General features: G+C 56.0%; 8 protein-coding genes across 8 annotated transcripts; 5 read left to right on the plus strand and 3 right to left on the minus strand.

Annotated features, from left to right (window-relative positions):
* Positions 1-1,031: 1,031 nt before the first annotated feature.
* On the plus strand, positions 1,032-3,832 carry PUNSTDRAFT_53124 (vitamin B6 biosynthesis protein). Its single transcript, XM_007384783.1, has 12 exons — positions 1,032-1,268; positions 1,417-1,482; positions 1,645-1,737; positions 1,823-1,912; positions 1,973-2,038; positions 2,114-2,429; positions 2,518-2,556; positions 2,623-2,648; positions 2,708-2,749; positions 2,809-2,844; positions 2,919-2,959; positions 3,022-3,832. The coding sequence occupies exons 1-12, from the start codon at positions 1,122-1,124 to the stop codon at positions 3,065-3,067; spliced, it is 1,008 nt and encodes a 335-aa protein (XP_007384845.1). The 5' UTR covers positions 1,032-1,121; the 3' UTR covers positions 3,068-3,832.
* A 203-nt stretch (positions 3,833-4,035) lies between these two features.
* On the minus strand, positions 4,036-5,413 carry PUNSTDRAFT_88403 (cyclin-like protein; the record flags this gene model as incomplete). Its single annotated transcript, XM_007384784.1, has 5 exons — positions 4,036-4,325; positions 4,377-4,672; positions 4,723-5,063; positions 5,123-5,204; positions 5,268-5,413. The coding sequence occupies 4 exons, from the start codon at positions 5,411-5,413 to the stop codon at positions 4,399-4,401; spliced, it is 843 nt and encodes a 280-aa protein (XP_007384846.1). The 3' UTR covers positions 4,036-4,325; positions 4,377-4,398.
* A 130-nt stretch (positions 5,414-5,543) lies between these two features.
* PUNSTDRAFT_144295 (uncharacterized protein) lies at positions 5,544-7,412 on the plus strand (the record flags this gene model as incomplete). The annotated part of the gene is made up of 2 exons (XM_007384785.1): positions 5,544-6,132; positions 6,193-7,412. Exons 1-2 carry the CDS (start codon positions 5,640-5,642, stop codon positions 7,410-7,412), a joined length of 1,713 nt encoding a protein of 570 aa, XP_007384847.1. The 5' UTR covers positions 5,544-5,639.
* A 212-nt stretch (positions 7,413-7,624) lies between these two features.
* On the plus strand, positions 7,625-10,387 carry PUNSTDRAFT_88407 (P-loop containing nucleoside triphosphate hydrolase protein; the record flags this gene model as incomplete). Its single annotated transcript, XM_007384786.1, has 12 exons — positions 7,625-7,655; positions 7,712-7,899; positions 7,955-8,206; positions 8,263-8,338; positions 8,392-8,563; positions 8,625-9,130; positions 9,187-9,442; positions 9,497-9,654; positions 9,700-9,761; positions 9,822-10,034; positions 10,102-10,167; positions 10,226-10,387. The coding sequence occupies 12 exons, from the start codon at positions 7,625-7,627 to the stop codon at positions 10,286-10,288; spliced, it is 2,043 nt and encodes a 680-aa protein (XP_007384848.1). The 3' UTR covers positions 10,289-10,387.
* A 249-nt stretch (positions 10,388-10,636) lies between these two features.
* Positions 10,637-12,784, minus strand: PUNSTDRAFT_53127 (ATPase V1 complex subunit H). The gene is made up of 11 exons (XM_007384787.1): positions 12,645-12,784; positions 12,365-12,566; positions 12,230-12,305; positions 12,112-12,177; positions 11,874-12,050; positions 11,701-11,808; positions 11,560-11,647; positions 11,338-11,501; positions 11,140-11,265; positions 10,977-11,078; positions 10,637-10,914 (listed from the first exon to the last, which is right to left on the minus strand). Exons 1-11 carry the CDS (start codon positions 12,720-12,722, stop codon positions 10,788-10,790), a joined length of 1,314 nt encoding a protein of 437 aa, XP_007384849.1. The 5' UTR covers positions 12,723-12,784; the 3' UTR covers positions 10,637-10,787.
* A 102-nt stretch (positions 12,785-12,886) lies between these two features.
* On the plus strand, positions 12,887-13,990 carry PUNSTDRAFT_103846 (SFT2-domain-containing protein). The gene is made up of 6 exons (XM_007384788.1): positions 12,887-13,194; positions 13,296-13,369; positions 13,422-13,477; positions 13,537-13,557; positions 13,613-13,715; positions 13,772-13,990. Exons 1-6 carry the CDS (start codon positions 13,061-13,063, stop codon positions 13,867-13,869), a joined length of 486 nt encoding a protein of 161 aa, XP_007384850.1. The 5' UTR covers positions 12,887-13,060; the 3' UTR covers positions 13,870-13,990.
* A 133-nt stretch (positions 13,991-14,123) lies between these two features.
* PUNSTDRAFT_135270 (uncharacterized protein) lies at positions 14,124-15,953 on the minus strand (the record flags this gene model as incomplete). The annotated part of the gene is made up of 1 exon (XM_007384789.1): positions 14,124-15,953. The coding sequence occupies one exon, from the start codon at positions 15,951-15,953 to the stop codon at positions 14,124-14,126; it is 1,830 nt and encodes a 609-aa protein (XP_007384851.1).
* Positions 15,954-16,786: 833 nt separating this feature from the next.
* PUNSTDRAFT_70187 (CDC45-like protein) lies at positions 16,787-19,229 on the plus strand (the record flags this gene model as incomplete). Its single annotated transcript, XM_007384790.1, has 8 exons — positions 16,787-17,056; positions 17,113-17,340; positions 17,393-17,718; positions 17,773-18,087; positions 18,149-18,497; positions 18,543-18,613; positions 18,668-19,021; positions 19,082-19,229. 8 exons carry the CDS (start codon positions 16,787-16,789, stop codon positions 19,227-19,229), a joined length of 2,061 nt encoding a protein of 686 aa, XP_007384852.1.
* Between the last annotated feature and the right edge of the window lie 142 nt (positions 19,230-19,371).

A 19,371-nucleotide genomic window follows, 5' to 3' on the forward strand; every position in this document is an offset into this window, starting at 1 on the left:
CCTTTGACGTCGGTATAGTCACGCTTTGCGATATCCGGTCTCAGCTCCCTGGGCCTTCCCGCTCCCGCGTCCTCGACGCTGATCGCTTATGGACACTCCACTACCCTCGGTGCCCCGGGGCCGGTACGATAAGCGACGAGCGGCGACGCGCCCGGGGGGCGTGGGGTGGGTTGCAGTAAGTAAGTAATAAATAGCTTACGGCCCATTCAGATTCTCCCGGTTTTTTCGTGAAAAGCGCTCAGCGTTCGCTGTCCTATATATGTGATCTCCCGCGATCGTTGACATGTATCAGCTGGAAAGACCAGATAGAAGAGACCCGCTTTCTGTGATTATGATCATTATGATCATTGCTTTTTTTTCGTCGTTCCCGGTTCGCGATTCGGATCAGCGTTTTCGTGGGGTAGGGACATCTCTGGAGACTAACACGATTTTTGACTGCATCAGTTCGGATCCTTCCTCCAACCCACTCTGAACTTTGTTGTTCGCGTGATGATCTATCATGCCAGTGCTGCTTGCTGCTGCGCGTTCGCGCACCACCCACCACGCATCTGTGAAATCATACTTACTACATCCGAACTGTGGTGAGGAAGGGTATCCACCCGACGTTCGCGATGCGGACGTCAACGTTCGGGTGTGTGTGACGCGCAACGTGATGGCCCATCATCGGTTCACGCAGAGTTATTATAAGTATAAGTAACCCAGTTCGGATGGCCAGCGACGAGACGAGTGACGAGCTGAGCTGATGCGCGTGCAAATCCCACCCGCGGGTTTTGCAGGCCCGTCGTGCGTGACGGCGGCGCGAGAGGGGGACAGATGCGACGGCGGGGAAGGGGGTCGCGACGAAGACGGGAATAATCAATGATCGACGCCGTTCGGGGGACGGCGTGCACAGCGTTTGGCAACCCGGGAGAAAGCGATATAAATAGAGTTTCTGGCATAGACGCCGAGATAGACGCCCGCGCCACAACGTGCGGCACCCACCCTCTGCCGAGATTTCCGAGTCACCGGACTTTGCGAGCTGCCCTGAGCCCCTGGACGCGGGTGGGCCGTGTGGTTTCCCCATCTTCTCGCTTGCCGCTCTCAGCTTGGTCTTTCGCGCCCTCGGACGGTACCATTCAAAGATGAGCAACACCCCGGTCGCATCCCCCGTGCCGACGCCGTCGGTGCCCCACGGCGTGGGCCACGTCCCGTCGCACTCCGTCGCGCCGTCGCGATCCGCGACGACCGCGCCCGGAGCGAACAGCAGCGCCGCCATCGGATCCTACGGCGTACGTCTCTACGCTCGATTGCCCTTTCACATCAGGCCCGCTCACGATTTATTGCAACTTCGCGTTCGGCTTGATCTGTCGTTTCAAAACGACTGTGGATCCGCTTCTCATGGGGGGTTCGTGGGGCTTTCGTTCCGACGCTATTCAGGTCAAATCGGGCCTGGCGCAGATGCTGAAAGGCGGTGTGATCATGGACGTGACGACTCCGGAGCAGGTGCGTTTGTTCCCCGCGATACCCCCGATCTCTGTCCCCGTTATACCCTTCCTCTGCCTTTGCGGCGCGCGGGGACACGGACGAAAAGGGGTTGAAAAAAAGAAAGCAGGAGCGCTGATGTTGATATTTTCTTGCTATCTCTCCCTACGTGCGTGACAACAGGCGCGCATAGCAGAAGAAGCGGGCGCGTGTGCCGTCATGGCGCTCGAGCGCGTCCCGGCGGACATCCGCGCTGAAGGTGGCGTCGCGCGTATGGTAAGCAAGCACCTCCTCCGACCCACCCACGCGGGAGGTTTCCCCCCCCCCCCTCCATACTGACCGGGAAGGCATTGTGTTGCAGAGCGACCCGGCTATGATCAAGAAGATCGTCGAGGCGGTGACGATCCCCGTCATGGCTAAGGTCCGGATCGGGCACATCGTCGAGGCACAGGCAAGCAGCGCTTCCGTGCTCCCGTTTTCTGCGTCGTCGAACGCGTCTCTCTGTCTATAGATCTTGCAAGCCATCGGCGTAGACTACATCGACGAGTCGGAGGTGCTCACGCCCGCGGATGACCAGGTCCGTGCTACGCTTCTCTCTTTTCTCCTTCCGTGCCCCCCCACATCTTCTGACCCACGGTCTCGCCATTCACAGCACCACATCAACAAGCAGGCGTTCAAGGTGCCGTTCGTGTGTGGTTGCCGCAACCTGGGCGAGGCGCTGCGCCGCATCTCGGAGGGCGCCACCATGATCCGCACCAAGGGCGAGGCCGGCACGGGCAACGTCGTCGAGGCCGTGCGCCACCAGCGCGCGGTCAGCGCCGACATCCGTCGCGCGGCGAGCATGAACGAAGAAGAGCTGTACGCGTTCGCGAAGGACCTCCAGGCGCCGTTCCACCTCCTCAAGGAGACCGCCCGGCTGAAGCGCCTCCCCGTCGTCAACTTCGCGGCGGGCGGTATCGCGACCCCAGGTGAGCGTTCATCAGGATCTCGTGATCAACGTTAAAAGAGCATGGTCGGGGCTGCGGACGGGATGGCTGATCGACCCACCCTATACAGCCGACGCTGCTCTCATGATGCAACTGGGATGTGATGGAGGTACGGATATATCGTCCTCTTCTTTCCCTGGCGCGTTATCTTACGGCTCACCCACTCGCGCTCCAGTGTTCGTGGGCTCTGGCATATTCCACGTCAGTACAATATGTATCCAACACCGCCTTTGGTCTATTGCTGATGAACCCTCTCGCAGTCCGGAGATCCCGCGAAGCGCGCCCGCGCGATCGTCCAAGCCGTGAGTGCTCTCATGTTTTCAACACGCAGTTCACCCTGATGCGAATCGCGTATTCTTAGGTGACGCACTACAATAACCCGAAGCTGCTCGCGGAGGTAAGTGTGGATCGATAAGGTTTCTAGTCTTCCTATCATACATTAGCCCTGACCGGGGTCATGCCGCGTTACAGGTTTCGGAGGATCTGGGTCCCGCAATGGTCGGTCTGACGATGTGAGTGTCACGGACGGCTGGCGGCGACCTCCGCATAGCGGTACTGATGTACCCTTGCTTAGTTCCGACGATATCAAGGGCGGAAAGATGGCTGGCCGCGGCTGGTAAAAGCAGTTCGGCTCGTGCGTTTCGAGCGTTTCGAGCGTCGCCGCGTTACTTCATGCTCCGTATACGGCTCGAGGGCGCTATACCGGTGCATGATTCGTTCCGACCGGCGGGCATCGTTCATTCATCGCGAGGCTGGTCTGCAGATACATAGACAGAAGCAAAATCATAAATGTTGTATTTTTGGCGGGAATTTCGGCGAGACGGTGACGTCATTACTCGGTACACCCGCGCTTGAGCTTGGACGAACGCTACCATTACCCTCCGTTATTCACCCCTTGCACGCGACCAACTCTATCTATCATGGCGGCTCTTTTCCAGAAGACCACATCCAGTGCGAAAGCGAGAGGTCGCACCGCAGACGACGACCTGACCGATTTCATATCTGTAACTTGCCCGCACTTCCGCCCCGAATTGAGAACTCAGGAGCTGAGAAAACTTCCCATTCAGCGCGACCCGAACGCGAAATACACATTCGACAGCGAGCGCGGTGCTCCCGAGTCCGAGATATGCCGCAACGTCGATGGGAAGGACGATTGCATAAAGGTGAGCACTCCACTCCCATGACCCGGCGACCATCGCGCGCATAGCTTGACCGGTAACCCTGACCAACCGTCACTGCCGTGTTAGATCCGAATGTACTCCACGCAACTCTTCGAAGCCATGCAGGTCCGTACTATATCAGCTGCCATGGCTTCCTCGTTCCCGTATGCTCATACGCTGCTGCGCTTCTAGGCGAGAGGTTTCTACTGTGCGCTTCCCATGGATCCTGGAAGGACGCATATGGAGTGCCGCAAGAAGCCCAAGGCGTGAGGGCACCATAGGCGCCGATTACCTTCCCATCGCGATATTCATACATGTACTTCATATCCGAGGATACGGCGCATCTTTAGGAGAGACGACCGGACGCTCACCCACTGTATTATAGCGTAAATCACAGGCTGCATGTTCTTCGCGCGGGAAGGGGAGATGAGCCGGCGATGCAAACGAGTCGTTCATGAGAGGTCGGGTCTCCGACCGGAAGTTCCTTCGTCATCGGCATCGGAGATGCTGCTGTCCCGCGAGAGGGCGGTTGCGTGCTCTGCGCTTCATTGGGGGGTGCGTGTCGCAGCTTCAGGCTGAAGAATGACCGCGACGAAGCGTCCGTTGGCGTTTCAGCCTGCCGTTTGGCGGCCGGAAATGGATCTTCGGCATGTCGTGCGACACCCTCGACCCTTCATGCTACGATTTCACTCGTATAAACTGCGATGGCGAAGCGCGTCTGGACTCGGTGTTGGTCAGTCGGCCATCATTGGTCATATGAACGGTTTACCTTGTGGTGCATCCGCTGCCATTCACCTGGTTGCGTTGCTCTCTAGCCATTTCCGCACGTCCTTCTTGGTCAGCATGCCCACTACCCTGCGCCTATCTTCCGGAGTTCGCTCCCTGTACAACGACATCACGTATCCGCACACGGTCCACACGTCCTCCCATTCCGCGTCGAACAGCTCCCACCAGCACGTCGGAGGGTCAGAGGGTAGGCTGATACCCATGTTCCGCGTTGCGAGGAGTATCGCGGCGCTTACGATGGTAGGGATGCTGTATAAGGCGTAGACAGGAGTCTGAAGGCTGGGATACGGATGAGCTTGGCCCCATGCGCGAGGAAGGACGAGGCGTACGCATCGTTGAGATAGCCCCACGCCATCGTCATCGCGTCGTCCTTTGTTGCCAGCCCCAACACTTGCATGTAGTTTACCAGGGTCCCGTACGGCAGCACGACGTGCACGTTGAACCCCAGACGCTTCAATAGCTGCATCTCCGACACGACGATCGCGTCCTTGAGATCGTAGAAAGTGTTCCCAAAGTACGACATGGGCGCGTATTTGAACTCTTGCAGGGTGGATTTGGAGGCGTGCAGGATGCGCTGGTGCAGCAGGTCGTACACGTTGACAAGGTCGCGGATGCGAAGCGGACACTCTTCCAGCTTCGAGGCGAGATACAGAGCGCCCATGCCTACGTCCTACGTATAGCCGCCTGTGAGCAGCAGCTCGATAGGACTAGGACGACAAGACCACTCACCCCGATCCCAAAGTGCTTCATGGACGACACGTACCAGAATCTCTGGAAGAGGATCTGTGCTGTAGCAACGGCCACTTGTTTCCTATCTCAAAATACGGTGGTTGAGGTCGCGAGCCGCGTCCTATGTGACGAGCATGGAGCTTACTGCCTCAGGAGGACCCCGGCCTCGTGTATGAGCTTGCACCCGTACGCGCGCAGATCGTCTTCAAAGTCCGCGGGAATCCCATCTTCGCGAGATGGTGTTTTCAATATCTGTTCATACGAAGCCAGCGGGACGAGAGTAGTAGCCATGATTCCGGGGCAAAGATGGCGGTAGGCAACAAACCTCTCGGAAGAGGATGGTGCGGCACGTGACCGAAACCTTGAGGCCTTGGTCCGGTGTGGCTCTTCTCTGGGTATCCTCTCAGCTTGGCTGAGCCCTGCCAATCGAACCAGATTTCGAACGTCCCCTTCGGCCCCTTGCAGTGGTGTAACGGACGTTACTGCCAACATAGATTGTGCAGCTGGACCGAAGAATATGTACGACAGGCAGAGAGGCTATCACGACGACAGACGGCGCTATGACGCCGGACCACCTCCGCGGTCGTACCCTCCCGCGCGCCCTCACCCTGCGCCTGATCCGTACTACCCACCGCGGGATACTCGCGAGGACTACAGAGACTATCCTCGAGGAAGGGGACCTCCTCCACCCGGGCCGCCAAGGGATCCGTATCCGGCAGCGCCAGCAGCGTATGCCAGGGACGAGCGCTATTCAGAATACCCGAGGGACGCGTACTATGACCGAGAGAGAGATAGAGCGAGGGCATGGGAAGACTATTATGCGCAGACGGGGGCGGACTCTGAGCCGATGAGGGGGGCGTATGCGGAGGAGCGGAGGAGAGGCGGACGGTACGAGGATTTCAGGGACAGGGATTACCGCGACAATCGACGACCTCAACACCCTGCTTCTGGCGATGACAGAGGATGGAACAGGAGGCCGTCCCACTCACCTCCAGACCGACGTAGAGGTGGTGCGTATCTTCATTCCGTGTCTTCTTCGCGAGAGCGCAGCGCTAAAAGAAACAAATCAGGTCGACGGAGCCCGTTTAAGGAAAGCAGGTTCCGACGTCGGTCACCTTCGCCGCCTAGCCCAGCCCCCAGGCGGCTTTCCCCTCCACCAGCTGACATCCGGCGCTCTCGCGACCGATCGCCATCTCAGTCACTGGCACCCCCGCCTAAACGGCCGAAACTTGACGATGCAGCATCCCAGGGTCCGGTACTGTCGGGCAGCTCGCGCCATCTGAATGATCCTCCGATGAACCCCTTGGAAGATGCAGCCGCTCAGGTGCCTGCGATCGCTCCAACGACGCCTGATAGGAAACAGGAATCGCCGTCTCTCATCTTATCACCACGCCTCCGACGCCTATCCCGAGATACGGACACCAACGCCGATGCCGCGATCCCTGAGCCGAAGCAAGAGGATGCCAAACCATCTATTCTTCCTGAAGGGTCCTTCGCCAGAGACAAGGGCAAGGGCAAGGAGATCCTTCCTGACACCAAGGTCGTCGATGTGAAATCGGAAGAACTTCATGCTCAGTTCCAAACCACTTCTAGATCAGTTGTACCGTTACCGAATCCATCCGCAATGCAGCCACCCAAAGGCCCACGTCACGGAATCCTGCCATCTACGTCGACGGGTGCTCAAAGCGCCGCCCCTTCGTCTGCCATGGATGCGTTACCAACGGGACCGAGAACCTCCACCACCCAATCATTCTCGTCCACGGCACAGCCGGCCACCCCTACGGGCTGGGATCAGCATCCTCCCGCGGGGTCGGACTCGCTCGCACCTTCTCCCGCCAGCACCAATCCTTGGGGTGCGAGTAATAACGGCTCCTGGGGAAGACCCTTGCATCCGGTCTACAAAGTCCCTTACCCTGTCATACCGAAATTCGTGCCCTCGCCCACGCCGGAGGAGGTCGCCGAGCAAGAAGCGAAGGCGAAAGGAAAGGGCAATGCGCAGGGAAAGGGCGGCAACGCGCAAGGCAAGAGCGCCGACGGCAGCCAGGAGACCAAGCCCTCCGAAACCCACGAAGAACGGCGGGCGAAGTTGCGCGAGAAGAACACGTCGGATTATCTGTCTATCTACAAGGCGACACAGCGCGCACTCCACGAGATGGATCTTGCGCGCGTGGACATGAGGATGGCGGAGCAGCGAAGGATGGTCGCGGACGCGCAGTTGGAGCTGGCGAAGGCCGGGACGTTAGGGATCGAGTATCCGGGGGTCAGCGCATTACCGACAGCGGCAGATTGAAGAAATTTCTTAGTCGTTGTATGCTATTGGACCCAATGTCATTCCTTGCTCGAGGCTCGTGCAAAAGTAGCAAAGGGGTGAAACGAACTCGCGAAGGCCGAAATGCACCCGAAGTGGGGTGGTGGCGGTGTAGCGTTCGCTTGCATCCTTTGCTCCTCCGGAGAGAGTCCGGCTCGAGTTATCTGTGACCTCCGCTTCACTACACCGTCAAGATGCTCGACCACTGCTCAATATTTCACAAGGGTAAGCCGCTTTGCGCATAACACCTCCTCGCCTTATTGACATATGCTTTTGTGCAGGCGGTATCGTCCTCTGGTCCAAATCATTCACGCCCACCGCTGCGCAGGTCGCGTCATCGTCAGCGTCTCCGGTCAACTCGCTCATTCGGGAAGCTCTCATCGAAGGCAGAGCCGCGGAAGCGAGCTACGACAAAGATGGCTACGCTCTCAAGTGGTCGTTCATGAACGATTTGGAGCTCATCTTCGTTGTATGCACGCATCGCACGATTATTCGTCTGACCACGACTCTAACCTTGGACGTAGGTTGCATATCAACGCATTCTTCAACTTACGTATGTGGATGAGCTGCTCGCGGTTATGAAGACACTCTTCATCAAGATGTTCGAGCCGTTCCTCACCACATTCGTCGCTTCTTTACATGCCACGAGTTCTGGGCAACTTGCCTCCGGTACCTTGGGCGTCACACCCGCGTCTTGGAGCTTTGCAAAGGCTTTTGAGGGCTGGGATGCGATGTTTGACAAGGTGCTGAGGGGACTCGAGGATAAGGCTGCCCAGGTACGCGTTGCTCTAATCCTTGTCCACCTGTTATCAAGATATCAAACGTCGGACAGGAACGCAAGTCGCGTATCCGACCGATGACTCGCGTTGTCGCGAATCCAAGCCCTCCCTCTGACGACCAGAGCACAAGTGCGGAATCCTCGTTCGCTTCCCAAGAAAAGGGTTCTTATTGGTTTCCACAGTACCTTCGAACACGGACTCGACTTCTGTGGACGAGCAAGCGATTGCTAGGAATGTCCAAGCATTGAAGAACCGCCTGCGCGGCCGTGGTGGCGGAGGAAGGCGAGGGTCCGGACGAGGGCCTATCGCCCGCACAGAGTCCGGAAGTGGCAGGGACAGCGTACCAAATTCAGAGTACGTGCAAGACGCTCGTCTCGCCACACAATACTGTGGATATATGCTAATGTCAATGCAGTTCGGAGATGACCCCGTCCAAACGCAAGCCAAAAGCCAAAGAGCAGCGCAGGTGGGGTGACTCCGCACCCACCGAATCGGACATGGCCACCCTCGACTTCAGCGTAGACAAACAGAGTGACGCCGCGGGACCGTCGTCTCTCGATCTGCAGGCGCTCGTCGACCAGACGTCCCTCGGCACGCGCACTACTGACGGACTCTATGAAGTCAAGGACTGGGAGTTTATGGAGAAGGACGGCTCCGGGTCCGACTCGGACTTCGTCTCTGCTGCGCTGAAGTCGAGCATAGACAAAGAGCGGGAGGAGAAGGGTGGGGGTATGGGGCTGTTCGGGTCGATGTTTGCGCGTTTGACAGGGAGCAAGGTGTTGACGGAGGAGGACCTGAAGCCGGTATTGGAAGCGATGAAGCAGCACTTGATGAAGAAGAACGTGGCGAAGGAAATTGCGGACAAGGTATGCGAGGGCGTTGCGGAGGGCTTGATTGGAAAGAAGATCGGTGGCTTCCAGAGTACGCCGCGATCCTCTCTACCATGACCTTGCATTCGACTGATCCGTGTGTTTCAGCCACGAACGCGGCTTTCCGGCAAGCTCTCTCCAACTCGCTCACCCGTATTCTTACGCCCAAGACCTCTACCGACCTATTACTCTCCATCCGCACCAAGCTGTCGTCGCCGTTGCCGTCAACTCAGCACAGACTGCCCTACAGCATCACGTTCGTGGGCGTGAACGGTGTCGGCAAGAGCACGAACCTGAGCAAAGTCTGCTTCTGGTTGATCCAGAACGGGTTCCGGGTGCTGATCGCAGCTTGCGATACATTCCGGTACGTGTATATCACTAGGATCAAGGTTCATACCAACTCATCGAAACGGTGCAGGAGCGGCGCTGTCGAACAACTCCGTGTGCATGTCCGCAATTTGGGTATGCTCGGCGTGAACGGCAATGGCCCGACAGGTAGCAAAGGCGGTGTGGAACTCTTCGAAAGAGGATACGGGAAAGACGCCGCGGGGATCGCGAAAGAGGCGATCACATACGGTATGACCATGAGCCCGGCGACGATATGTTTCTCACTGCTCATAGCTAAGGACAACGACTTCGATGTCGTACTCATCGACACCGCCGGCCGTATGCAGGACAACGAAGTAAGTGTCGGACTTCTCTTGACCAGGCTCAGCTTGGTCTGACGAACGTTCGCCCGACAGCCCCTCATGCGTGCGCTGGCCAAACTGGTTGCCGTGAACAACCCGGATAAAATCCTTTTCGTCGGCGAGGCCCTTGTCGGTAATGAAGCAGTCGATCAGTTGCAGAAGTTCGACCGCGCCTTGCGTGATTTCTCCTCTGCGTCCGGTGGTGCCGGGAAAGGACGCGGCATCGACGGCATGATCGTGACGAAATGGGATACCGTTGACGATAAGGTGCGCTTTGATCCACAGTTGTGCGGTACCCATCGTGAACAAACCAGTAACCGGCCGTTCTTGTTAGGTTGGGGCGGCGCTGTCGATGACTTATGTGACGGGACAGCCCATCGTGTTTGTCGGCACTGGCCAGGTAAGACATCACATCCAGGTCTCCACGTTGCTGGCTAACGATGCTTCCCCTTGTGCAGACCTATACTGACTTGAAGCAGCTAAGAGTTGCCAATGTCGTACAAGCCATTATCAACGACTAGAGGGTTGCTATGCGAGACCCAGTGCCTAATACGTGGTTGAGGGTAGGAATTGTTCTTGCTCATGTAGTCATACCGTAATTCTATTGAATGGTAAATGGGCTGTTGAATTTGACGTAACAGGGCTGTGAGTAGGCGCCGGCGAGGAATACCCGTGTTCATGCTTGAATACGTGCTTTGACCACGCCAGAACTGGTCTGACGGGACTTCCCCACCCTTCCTCACATAGGTGTCGAGCCCTGGCATTCGGCGAAACAACTGTCGGTTGACGGCGTATGCTCACCTTGATGACATCAAATTGGGTTTAGAGGCTGAATTGGCTGAAGGTACGATCGCGTCACTTCATTGTGGGGCCTGAACGTTAACGTTGTTGAATGTTCACTTAATATTCAAGGGCTTTGTCAGTGTTCGATATCTAATCCTTAAGCCGACATAGTCCGTTTATTACGAAACGTCGTCGCCATGATCGGATTCCATCATAGTACTTCCCGAGACGCCGAGCCTAGACAACCGCCCACGGATGGCTGACAAGCCGCTGGACGGAGACGAGCGCCTGGTAGCGCACGTTTGGATCTGGATGCGTCATGAGCTCCATCACGCGCGTTTTCGCTCCTAGATCTGTTAGGATCCTAAAGCGTGCAAAAAATCGGTCGGTCGTGAACATAAGGGAAGATCTGGAATTGCAACGTACTTCTTTCCTTGCGGGTAGTGTTTGACGTATTGGCCCACATCGTGCGCGGCGACGGCGAGCACGACGGGGTCTTCGGATTCTCGCAGTAGCTTGACGAGGATCCTAGGTGCGATAGATGTCCGTCAAGGATAATGGAACCAGCACAAGCGTGACATATACTAACTTGAGCTGTGCGTAATCCGAATCGTTCAGCTTCGTCGCGTTCTCCTTCCAGAAGTCATCGGATTCATGCACGGGTGTCCAAGAGAGGTGTCCCGATGTCAACTCCGAGCTGTACTCGTCGTACGTCCTACAAATGTACACATCAAACCCGCATCAGTTAGCCGTGACTTGGTGCCAGAACGATCACTTGGACACGCACGTTAAACTCTGGAATCGAGCATTCAGCTCGTCGCGCAAGAACGCAACGTCCTCCGCGATATCTTCGTCAGTCCATTTGCGCGTGCTGAGGTTCTTGGCGAAGGGCAGAAGTTGCGCGACGAGCATCGCGGGCAGGTTGGCGGACGGTGCTTTGGTCACTAGGTTCTACGAAATAAGAATATCAGATCAACGCTCTGATATCACAATGGAAGGCAAAATGTACCCGGAACGTGGCGACGACAACTCGGATGACCTTTTCCTTCACCGCATTCTGCGCGACGTCGGTTAGTAGCGGGATCACGTCGTATTTCCTGTTCGAAATGCTCAGCGGTTGAAGCTGGGTCAGAGCGAGGCGGTATCGTACTTGTTCAGCTGCTCGGCGACCTCTTGATCGAACGTCAACAGCCAGAAGCAGAACACGACTTGGTAGCTCATTTGCGGCCCGGGTTTGTGGCCAAGGATATCTTTCAATCTGAGCGGAACAACGTACGCGTTAGTCAGGGGGTACCAGGGAGCAGAGGAAGTACGTTCACGTACCCAGCGATAACACCCGGAATGCGCCATACAGCTTTCCGTGTCTCAGGGCGGGGAAGGAGTGCCTCTAGGCACTGAACGGCGACGTCGCGTTTATTCGGCGTGGGGCCCTGGACGAAGGCGGCGAGGGTGACGAGGAAGGGCTGGATCACTTGTTGAGGAAGTGGTGTCGAGTACGAGCTATTCATTGCGCTTGTCAATTGGGAAAAGGCGGAGAAATAGTGAAGTGAAGGGAACTCGCCTCAGAAGGATGGTAAGGATTTGGGTCGATTTGAGCTGCACGAAATCGTCTTGCGTTTCCAATGCTCTAGGAGTCGTTGAGCACGCGTATAGTCAAGTCCCAGGATGACCACACGCACTTGAGCAGAGGACCGTAAGGAAGCTCGGGATCCGTCTCCGATGCCCTGGTGAACAACGCTATTCGCTCCTCGTGGTCTGTGCCAGCAGCACGTCAACTCCTTCCCGTTCTTTACCAGAAGACAGCTCTCACTCACCTATCAAAGCGTCGCCAATAAGAACCAGTATGCATTGCATAGTATCGACCCGCTGCAACTTCTTCAACAAGCCGAGGTATAGCAGCGTGTATGCCTGCCCTTCAGACAGCAGCAGCGACTCGATTTTCGCCTTCGACTGCTTGTCCACCTTCTTGATGCGCGCCAGCTCCTCAGAGGTTATCAATCCCGCGCGTTGGTAGCCCTATATGCGCCCAGGGAATTTAACAATGACCAGTGAATCCATTCATTTCGTAGTATCAGATCCGCAGTTCGTACGCACCTCCCATGGCACGAGCTTGGTCTTGATTTTCGCGGACTGCTCATCCAGGTAGTTGTTAAGTACCAGCGAGTTTGACATCGTCGCCGGTGGTGATATCGTATAGCGAACCCTCAGTCCGACCCAAGCAATGACCTGTTCAGCGTATGACGCTGGAGCAAGCGCCGTTTCGGGAGTGATGCGTGGCTGTGTATCCAAACGCGGGGACTGCGCCGCGCGGCGAAGTTGCAGGTCGGCCAGCTTGCTCTGCCTCTGCCTGCTGCCGGACCAGCGTCTCTCGAATCGCTTACGACAACGCCCGGGACATCGTCCGTCTGATAACAATAACTCTTCCTACCTTGCAGCATATATTTGCCATCTGCTGCAGCCTCAAACGACTCCGCTTCTCGTGTAACTGAGTTGACGAACGAGACAACAACATGGCTACCAAAGGCTGGTTCAACCTCGAGGCCGTTGGTGGCACTATCCCAGAAACACAGTTCTTTGAGGGCGACTCCGCTTTCTCGTTTCTTGGCCTGACTAGGACACAGCGTCTGTACGGATTCGTAGGATGGTGAGCATCAATATATTCATCTCCGAGTTGCGTTCGGCTAGGCACTTCCAATTCCTCGTACATCTGGCTTGGTGGAACGGGATGTTTATCTTTCTACCTAGTCTTGCTATTGGATTTGTCTTGTCGATCCTCGGCGCTATCCTATTGTTCATCGGTGCTTTGGGCAGCTTTGCAGGTAAGCCACGCTTGCTTGACTTCCATGCAACTACTTGAAACCAGTACTCTAGCGCTTTATGTACTGGGAACCATTATCTCTTTGATTGGAACCGGCTTCCTCATCGGGGTATGTCATCCCAACTTGTGCCTCGGGAACGAATCCTACATTCACACCGTTCAATATAGTTCTTCAAGCAACTCAAGCTGGTCGGTGCCTCCAACTGCATCTTGCTTGTCGTCAGCGCTCACGCGAACCTTGTAGATGTTCAAGCCCGTTCGGGTAGCAGCCACCATCATCTTCCTCGCCTCGATCGTGCTCGTACTTGTCGGCGCGTTCGTCATCGGCTCTGACATCCTCTGCCTCAGTACGCATACCTCTCCAGCCTCAAACGCGCTTTGCTGACTTGATGCGCCTGAACAGTCTTCGTAATCATTGAATATCTCGCATACACCTGGTACACGTTGTCGTACATCCCGTACGCACGAACATCTATCCTCAAGGTGATCGGTATGGCGTAGACCAACCAGTCGCACGCGGTTCTAGTAAAAGACGGGAAAGACGGGTGTCTCGAAAGAGAACTGTATCATGCATACTTGTTCCACTAATAATGTGTCGTGTCGGGGAATACGTGCCTATCACACCCTCGCCCGTTGGCAAGAGAAAGCGAGACATCTTCTCGCTCCGTCTCTCTATCACGCTCGTCATGATCTGCCCCTCCCGCAACTTCTTCCGAAACCAAGTCGTCTACCGCTCTTGAGTCGTGGTTTTGATCCTAGTTAACCCTCATTGGGGTGGGGGGGGGGTTATACTCGCTGTTATCCCATGTCGATACCTCTACGAGCTCGGGGCGGTCTGCAACCTGTTGGAGCCTCCGCACGAACCTGTCGCTCAACTCATTGGCTCCTTCGATTATAAGCTGTAGCCCGGACCTCCGAGCCAGCAGTTTCGGCAAGCATCGGTGGAACTCGCTGATTGGGGCTAGCATCTCAAGATCCATATAGATACGTCGCAGCAATGGCAGGAGATCCGGCGGACGCGCTAAGGTAGCGTTACTTCCGTCCTCGATGGCAGCGGCGCTCGTCATTGACTCCAATAGCAACCGAACGGCAATTTCGGCAGCTCCTGGGGCTTCGCACTGGACTTCGGATGCCCCAGAGCACCGGCTCAAGATATGGGCTATGGTAGTCGTCACTTGATCGAACTCTCCGTCGGTGTCCACCTCCGCGCGTAGGTTCACGATATCAACGTCGCCGAGTCGTAACTTGTTGATAATAGGGAGGAGCAGGCTTGAGTCGGGGAGAGTGAGGGTTAGGTCCAATAACGTTGACGTCTCCTGGCCTACCCAGAACACGATTTGGTCCATATCCCACAGACCGTAACACAAGGTTCGCGGAGAAGGACCATCGCCGTTGCAGGTGCAATGACCCTCGAGGAATTTGACCAATGAAGCAGAGTAATCCACCTCCAAGGCTGAATGGAACAGCTCAAGGAACACTATGGCGCAGGAAGGTATCCTGATACGCTCGAGCAGGACGCATGCGTACGGAACTGGGGCACCCAAGAACAGTTTGGTTAAGTTTCGCAAGACTATCACGTCTGAACATGCGTCCATGGGTATTAAAGCCTCGCCAGAGGATGTTTCTAAGCAGAGTTCCTGTAACAAAGGCATCGTGCGCAGGGCTGCTACCAGCTGCCCCGCAGTGGGCCACGAATCTGCAGGCAAATCCACCAGTTGAAGGGACGTCAAGCCCCGGAACAGTGAGGGACAGCACATCATCACCCAGTCAAAGGATGTTCTTGCAAGATCGAGGCTGCGAAGGTGCGGGGCGTAGCTACCCAGAAAATTGTGTGGTAAGCGCCCAGAGGTCGGACCAATATCTGCATGTAGCTTGCACGACACGAGTACAGGGGCGCGACCGGACAGAATCGCCTGATATTGCGTGACATCGGCCTTCAGATAGTCCAGTGTTTGGGCGCGACCTAGGTGTGAGAGTGCCAGTACTTCGGCTTCGTCGGAAACTGTGGTGGCTAGGGCTGAGCGTGAGTCCCTGAAGTTTTCTATCATTAGCGGGACGCCTCTTGATCTTGATAGAAACACCTCTGTCAACTGCACTGATGAACGCGGAACATTTGACCAGAGGCCAGGCAAACCGAGTGCAACCCTTCGCCAGTGTTGACACACATGACTGAAGACATGGCTGTACGGGTACACGACGGTGTGCACCGGATATTTTCTCAGCTCCACGTCGTTCTTGCTTGTAGAGACGCAGTCGCGGAAGATGAGCGAGAGGATCTCGTTAGGGAGCAGGGAGGCAGGGGCTAGTTGATTGCGCTGTTCGAAGAGAGACCTCAGTCGTCCACATAAAGTTCCGATCGTATGCCAGTGATCGTCAAGATGCTGTATTCCGACTTCATCTTCTACCGCCAAGCAAGGTATAGCATCTTCGAGCTCGAGGATCGCATTCGAGTGTGGCCACGGTGGATACTGGAATTCGACTGACTGTAGACGATCCAGGACTCTATCGATCTGTAGATACATGTCGCGAATCTTCCTGTCGATCTGCCGGCGTTGTTCGTCGCGAGCAGCCCAGCGCGAGCCCATCGAGCCATATCTATCGACAGGAATCGGCCAATCTGCCTCACTGAAGGACGACAAAGTCAAGGTGTCAGAATAATCATGGCCTGTTGCGCGGACGTCTGTTGCTCACAGATTCAGAGGTTCTAGTGGTTCCATATTATCCCGCGGTTTGGCTGCTCCAAGACCTCGGTCTAGAGCAAACCGGTTTCATACGGGATGCGCGAGGATGGGTGAAGAGACGCAACTCGGTCGACCCCTCATGACGCTTATAAGTCTTTCTTTGTTCTCCGGCGTATGCCGCTAGGTCGGAGTTCGGACCGATTGTTGAAGACGCATTCGAAGTTCTGACTGGAAGTCATTCGCCCTTGTGTCCAGTATGGCTTTGCTGCTGACGTTGTTCTCTAAGTGGTGTTCGAGTAGTCGACGATTTGCACCATCGATACCGCGGCGTCCCAGGGCTCGTACTATAATGCTGAATGGGCCGAATCGAGAGCGTGTCAAAGCGTGGCGTCGCGTTAGAGGCAGTTGATTCGTGTAAATTGCGGGAGGGCCCGCCTCAAGCTTTTCAAGCTCATCTCCCCATCAGTCGTGTCGAAGTTGGACTCCGGCTGCGATGATAGGCAACTAAAAGTGTCGCAGCAATGGTATCATCGAGTAATTGGCCATTCTCAACAACGACGTTCCTTCGCGACATAAGACCATGGAGGGTCGAAGCAGGATACAACCCGGAACTGAACCGTTGTCACGCTCGGCCTGGGGTTCACGCCACAAGCGCGTTCGGTCACGTGTTTTACGCGATCACCCATCCGTTGACCGATCGCGCCTTCCTCCGACTCTTTTCGGTGCACGCCCTCGCCATGGTCTACCTACCGCCGCCACATCTTGCCACGGCGTCTACCAAGTCGTATGCAGAGGCGTACAACCAGATACTCGCGACCCACCGACGCTCGCCTCTCACCTCCGCCTCCTCTGTCATCGTCCTCGTTGCCCCTGACGTGGACGCGATATGCGCGGCTCGGATGCTAGCAGATCTGCTCAACCAGGATGATGTTATGCACAGATTAGTACCAGTGTCTGGTATTGCGGACCTTGAGAAACGGCGCGACGAACTCCTCACTTATAACGAGGTACCTCGTACTGTACGACGCTATGATAATATTCGTACTAAACATCGTTTGACCAGCTCCACACTCTCATACTTCTAAACATGGGCTCGATATTGGATCTTCCGTCTCCGGAGTGGTTTGGCGAATTTGACCCGAAGCTTACTGTTCATGTGATCGACTCTTCAAGGCCTCAGAACTTGTCAAGTCTGTTCGGCGCCGGGGAGAATGGGGACCGGATAGTGATCTGGGATGATGGAGAGGCCGAGAAGCTTGGGGATGAACGGAAAGCATGGGAGGCCTTGACTGTACGTGTGCATTCACGCGCACAGCGTCGCATGGGCCTGACGCGTCGACCAGTATGAGCCCGAGCCAGACTCAGACGACGACGGTTCTGACGTCGACTCTGATCTCGGAGGTGATGAATCAGAGGAATACGAGCAAGATCAAAGCGAGGAAGGCACTCCGACGCGGAAGCGCAAGTCCCCGGCGGACACATCGCGGCGAAAGCGGCAGAAATTAGACGATCCCGATAGACCAAAACGGATGACTCGAGACGAACGAGATCTGTATTCTGCGCGTTTACAGAAACACTACATGACGGGAACTTGGTTCGGGCAGAGTGCAGCGGGCACAATGTACATCCTGGCGACCGTTCTGGAACGCGTCGATAATGATCTATTATGGTGAGCCTGCACGACGCGTCAAGCGTCCGATCTAATCTCGAGTATCTTGATCAGGTTGGCGATTCTCGGGCTCACGTACCAGTACACGACATCACGCATATCAAGAGATGAATACGAAAAATATCATTCAATATATTACGACGAAGTTTTCCGACTTAATCCACCCCTACCCGCCGTCACCCTCGGAACATCACTGGCGACAAGCCCTGACGATCACTCATTACGAGCAACAGAGGAACTACGTTTTATGCTCTTTCGGCACTGGAATCTCTATGACGCTATGTATCACTCAAGCTATGTCGCCAGTAAACTCGGCATCTGGAAGGAACGAGGACGGAAACGTCTGAGTGGTTTGCTCGCCAAGATGGGGTACGAGACATTAGTACAGGCGAAGACGCGGATACTGACAACCCGGCCCTGCACGTAACAGATTCTCCATACCACAAACTCAGCAGCCATATTCCCATATGGACATGGACTTGAAGAAACAGCTAACGTCTAAACTCGAGGCCATCGCTCCGGAATATGGCATGATCGAACTTTCATATCCGTCCTTCATGCGATGTTACGGGTACCGGTCACAACCCTTGTCCGCGTCGGACTCGGTCGAGGCCATTTCAGCGCTTTTGGATGTTGCAGGGGTGCGGATGGAGGTCGAAATCGAGGGGCACCGGAACGGCGGCGAGTGGTTCGGTGGAGGCAAAGTCTGGGACGGCGCCAAGGAGGGCAAGTACCGAGACGAAGACCGAGAGAATGTCCCTCCAGGAGGTCTCAGCGCAGTGAGGCGGGAGAAGGACAAGGCTTCCGCTGGTGATGAAGCGGAGGTGGACTCGGAGAAGGCCGCGGTGGACGGCTGGATGCGTAACTTCTGGGCCGCATATGACGCCTTGACCGAGTGAGCGAATTCCTCCTTCTGTCGGCCTACCCTTCGTCTGAACGTGCGCTTCAGCGTAACCCGGCTCAGGGATGCCCTGCCGCTCGCGATGTCGCTCCATCGGGCGATCATACGGCAAGGATCGTCCATCATCGATAAGCAAGACATCCGCACGATGCGGGGGCACCGGGTGGTCGTGCTCTCTCAAGGCCCGGACCTCCACCTCTTCTCGTACCCAGGCGTGCTATCGCGGCTCGCCCTCTGGCTCGTGGAAGCGCTCCGCGAGCGCGTGCCGGCAACCACGACCTCGAACGGGCGGAAGAAGCGGAAGAGCCTGCCATTCGTAGTCGCCTGCCTGAACGAGAAGGAGCAGACGTATCTGGTGGTCGGCGTCACGGCGGCGCTCGACTTCGGCGACGTCCGGAAAAAGTGCGTTGCTTCCTTTTCATCGTGTGATGGAAGAGCCTCGGATTGAGCGAACCACCGCAGCGAATTCGGTCTGGCCTTCTTGGACGCGAAGGAGCGCTGCAACGCGCGGACGAGGCATGGTTCGTTTGACACGAGCATATTGGAAATCAATAAAGCCGACCTCAACGTGTTCTTGGAAGCCTTGTGCGAGGAAGCGGAAGGGTACTGAGAGGACGAGAACGAGCGAACGTTCAGAATCTACGCATTGCTATCCTCAACAGCTATCATGTAATTTATTCGTGAACTTGTTGTATCATTATTGGATCCCGCATGTGACCCATCGCGGGTATCGAGAAGCCAAGCGCAAATGG

This window comes from Punctularia strigosozonata (assembly GCF_000264995.1).
Source record: "Punctularia strigosozonata HHB-11173 SS5 unplaced genomic scaffold PUNSTscaffold_8, whole genome shotgun sequence".
Lineage (NCBI taxonomy): Eukaryota > Fungi > Basidiomycota > Agaricomycetes > Corticiales > Punctulariaceae > Punctularia > Punctularia strigosozonata.

What these genes read in the sequence shown, in the direction of transcription:
- PUNSTDRAFT_53124 (XM_007384783.1), top strand. Translation starts at nt 1,122, where the DNA reads ATGAGCAACACCCCGGTCGCATCCCCCGTGCCGACGCCGTCGGTGCCC. An exon ending in CCGCCATCGGATCCTACGGC is followed by an intron (nt 1,269 to 1,416) that starts GTACGTCTCTAC and finishes GACGCTATTCAG; the next exon opens with GTCAAATCGGGCCTGGCGCA. An exon ending in ACGTGACGACTCCGGAGCAG is followed by an intron (nt 1,483 to 1,644) that starts GTGCGTTTGTTC and finishes GCGTGACAACAG; the next exon opens with GCGCGCATAGCAGAAGAAGC.
- PUNSTDRAFT_53127 (XM_007384787.1), bottom strand. Translation starts at nt 12,722, where the DNA reads ATGTCAAACTCGCTGGTACTTAACAACTACCTGGATGAGCAGTCCGCG. An exon ending in CCAAGCTCGTGCCATGGGAG is followed by an intron (nt 12,567 to 12,644) that starts GTGCGTACGAAC and finishes GGGCGCATATAG; the next exon opens with GGCTACCAACGCGCGGGATT. An exon ending in TATTGGCGACGCTTTGATAG is followed by an intron (nt 12,306 to 12,364) that starts GTGAGTGAGAGC and finishes CTGCTGGCACAG; the next exon opens with ACCACGAGGAGCGAATAGCG.
- PUNSTDRAFT_103846 (XM_007384788.1), top strand. Translation starts at nt 13,061, where the DNA reads ATGGCTACCAAAGGCTGGTTCAACCTCGAGGCCGTTGGTGGCACTATC. An exon ending in CTGTACGGATTCGTAGGATG is followed by an intron (nt 13,195 to 13,295) that starts GTGAGCATCAAT and finishes CTTTCTACCTAG; the next exon opens with TCTTGCTATTGGATTTGTCT. An exon ending in CTCTGACATCCTCTGCCTCA is followed by an intron (nt 13,716 to 13,771) that starts GTACGCATACCT and finishes GCGCCTGAACAG; the next exon opens with TCTTCGTAATCATTGAATAT.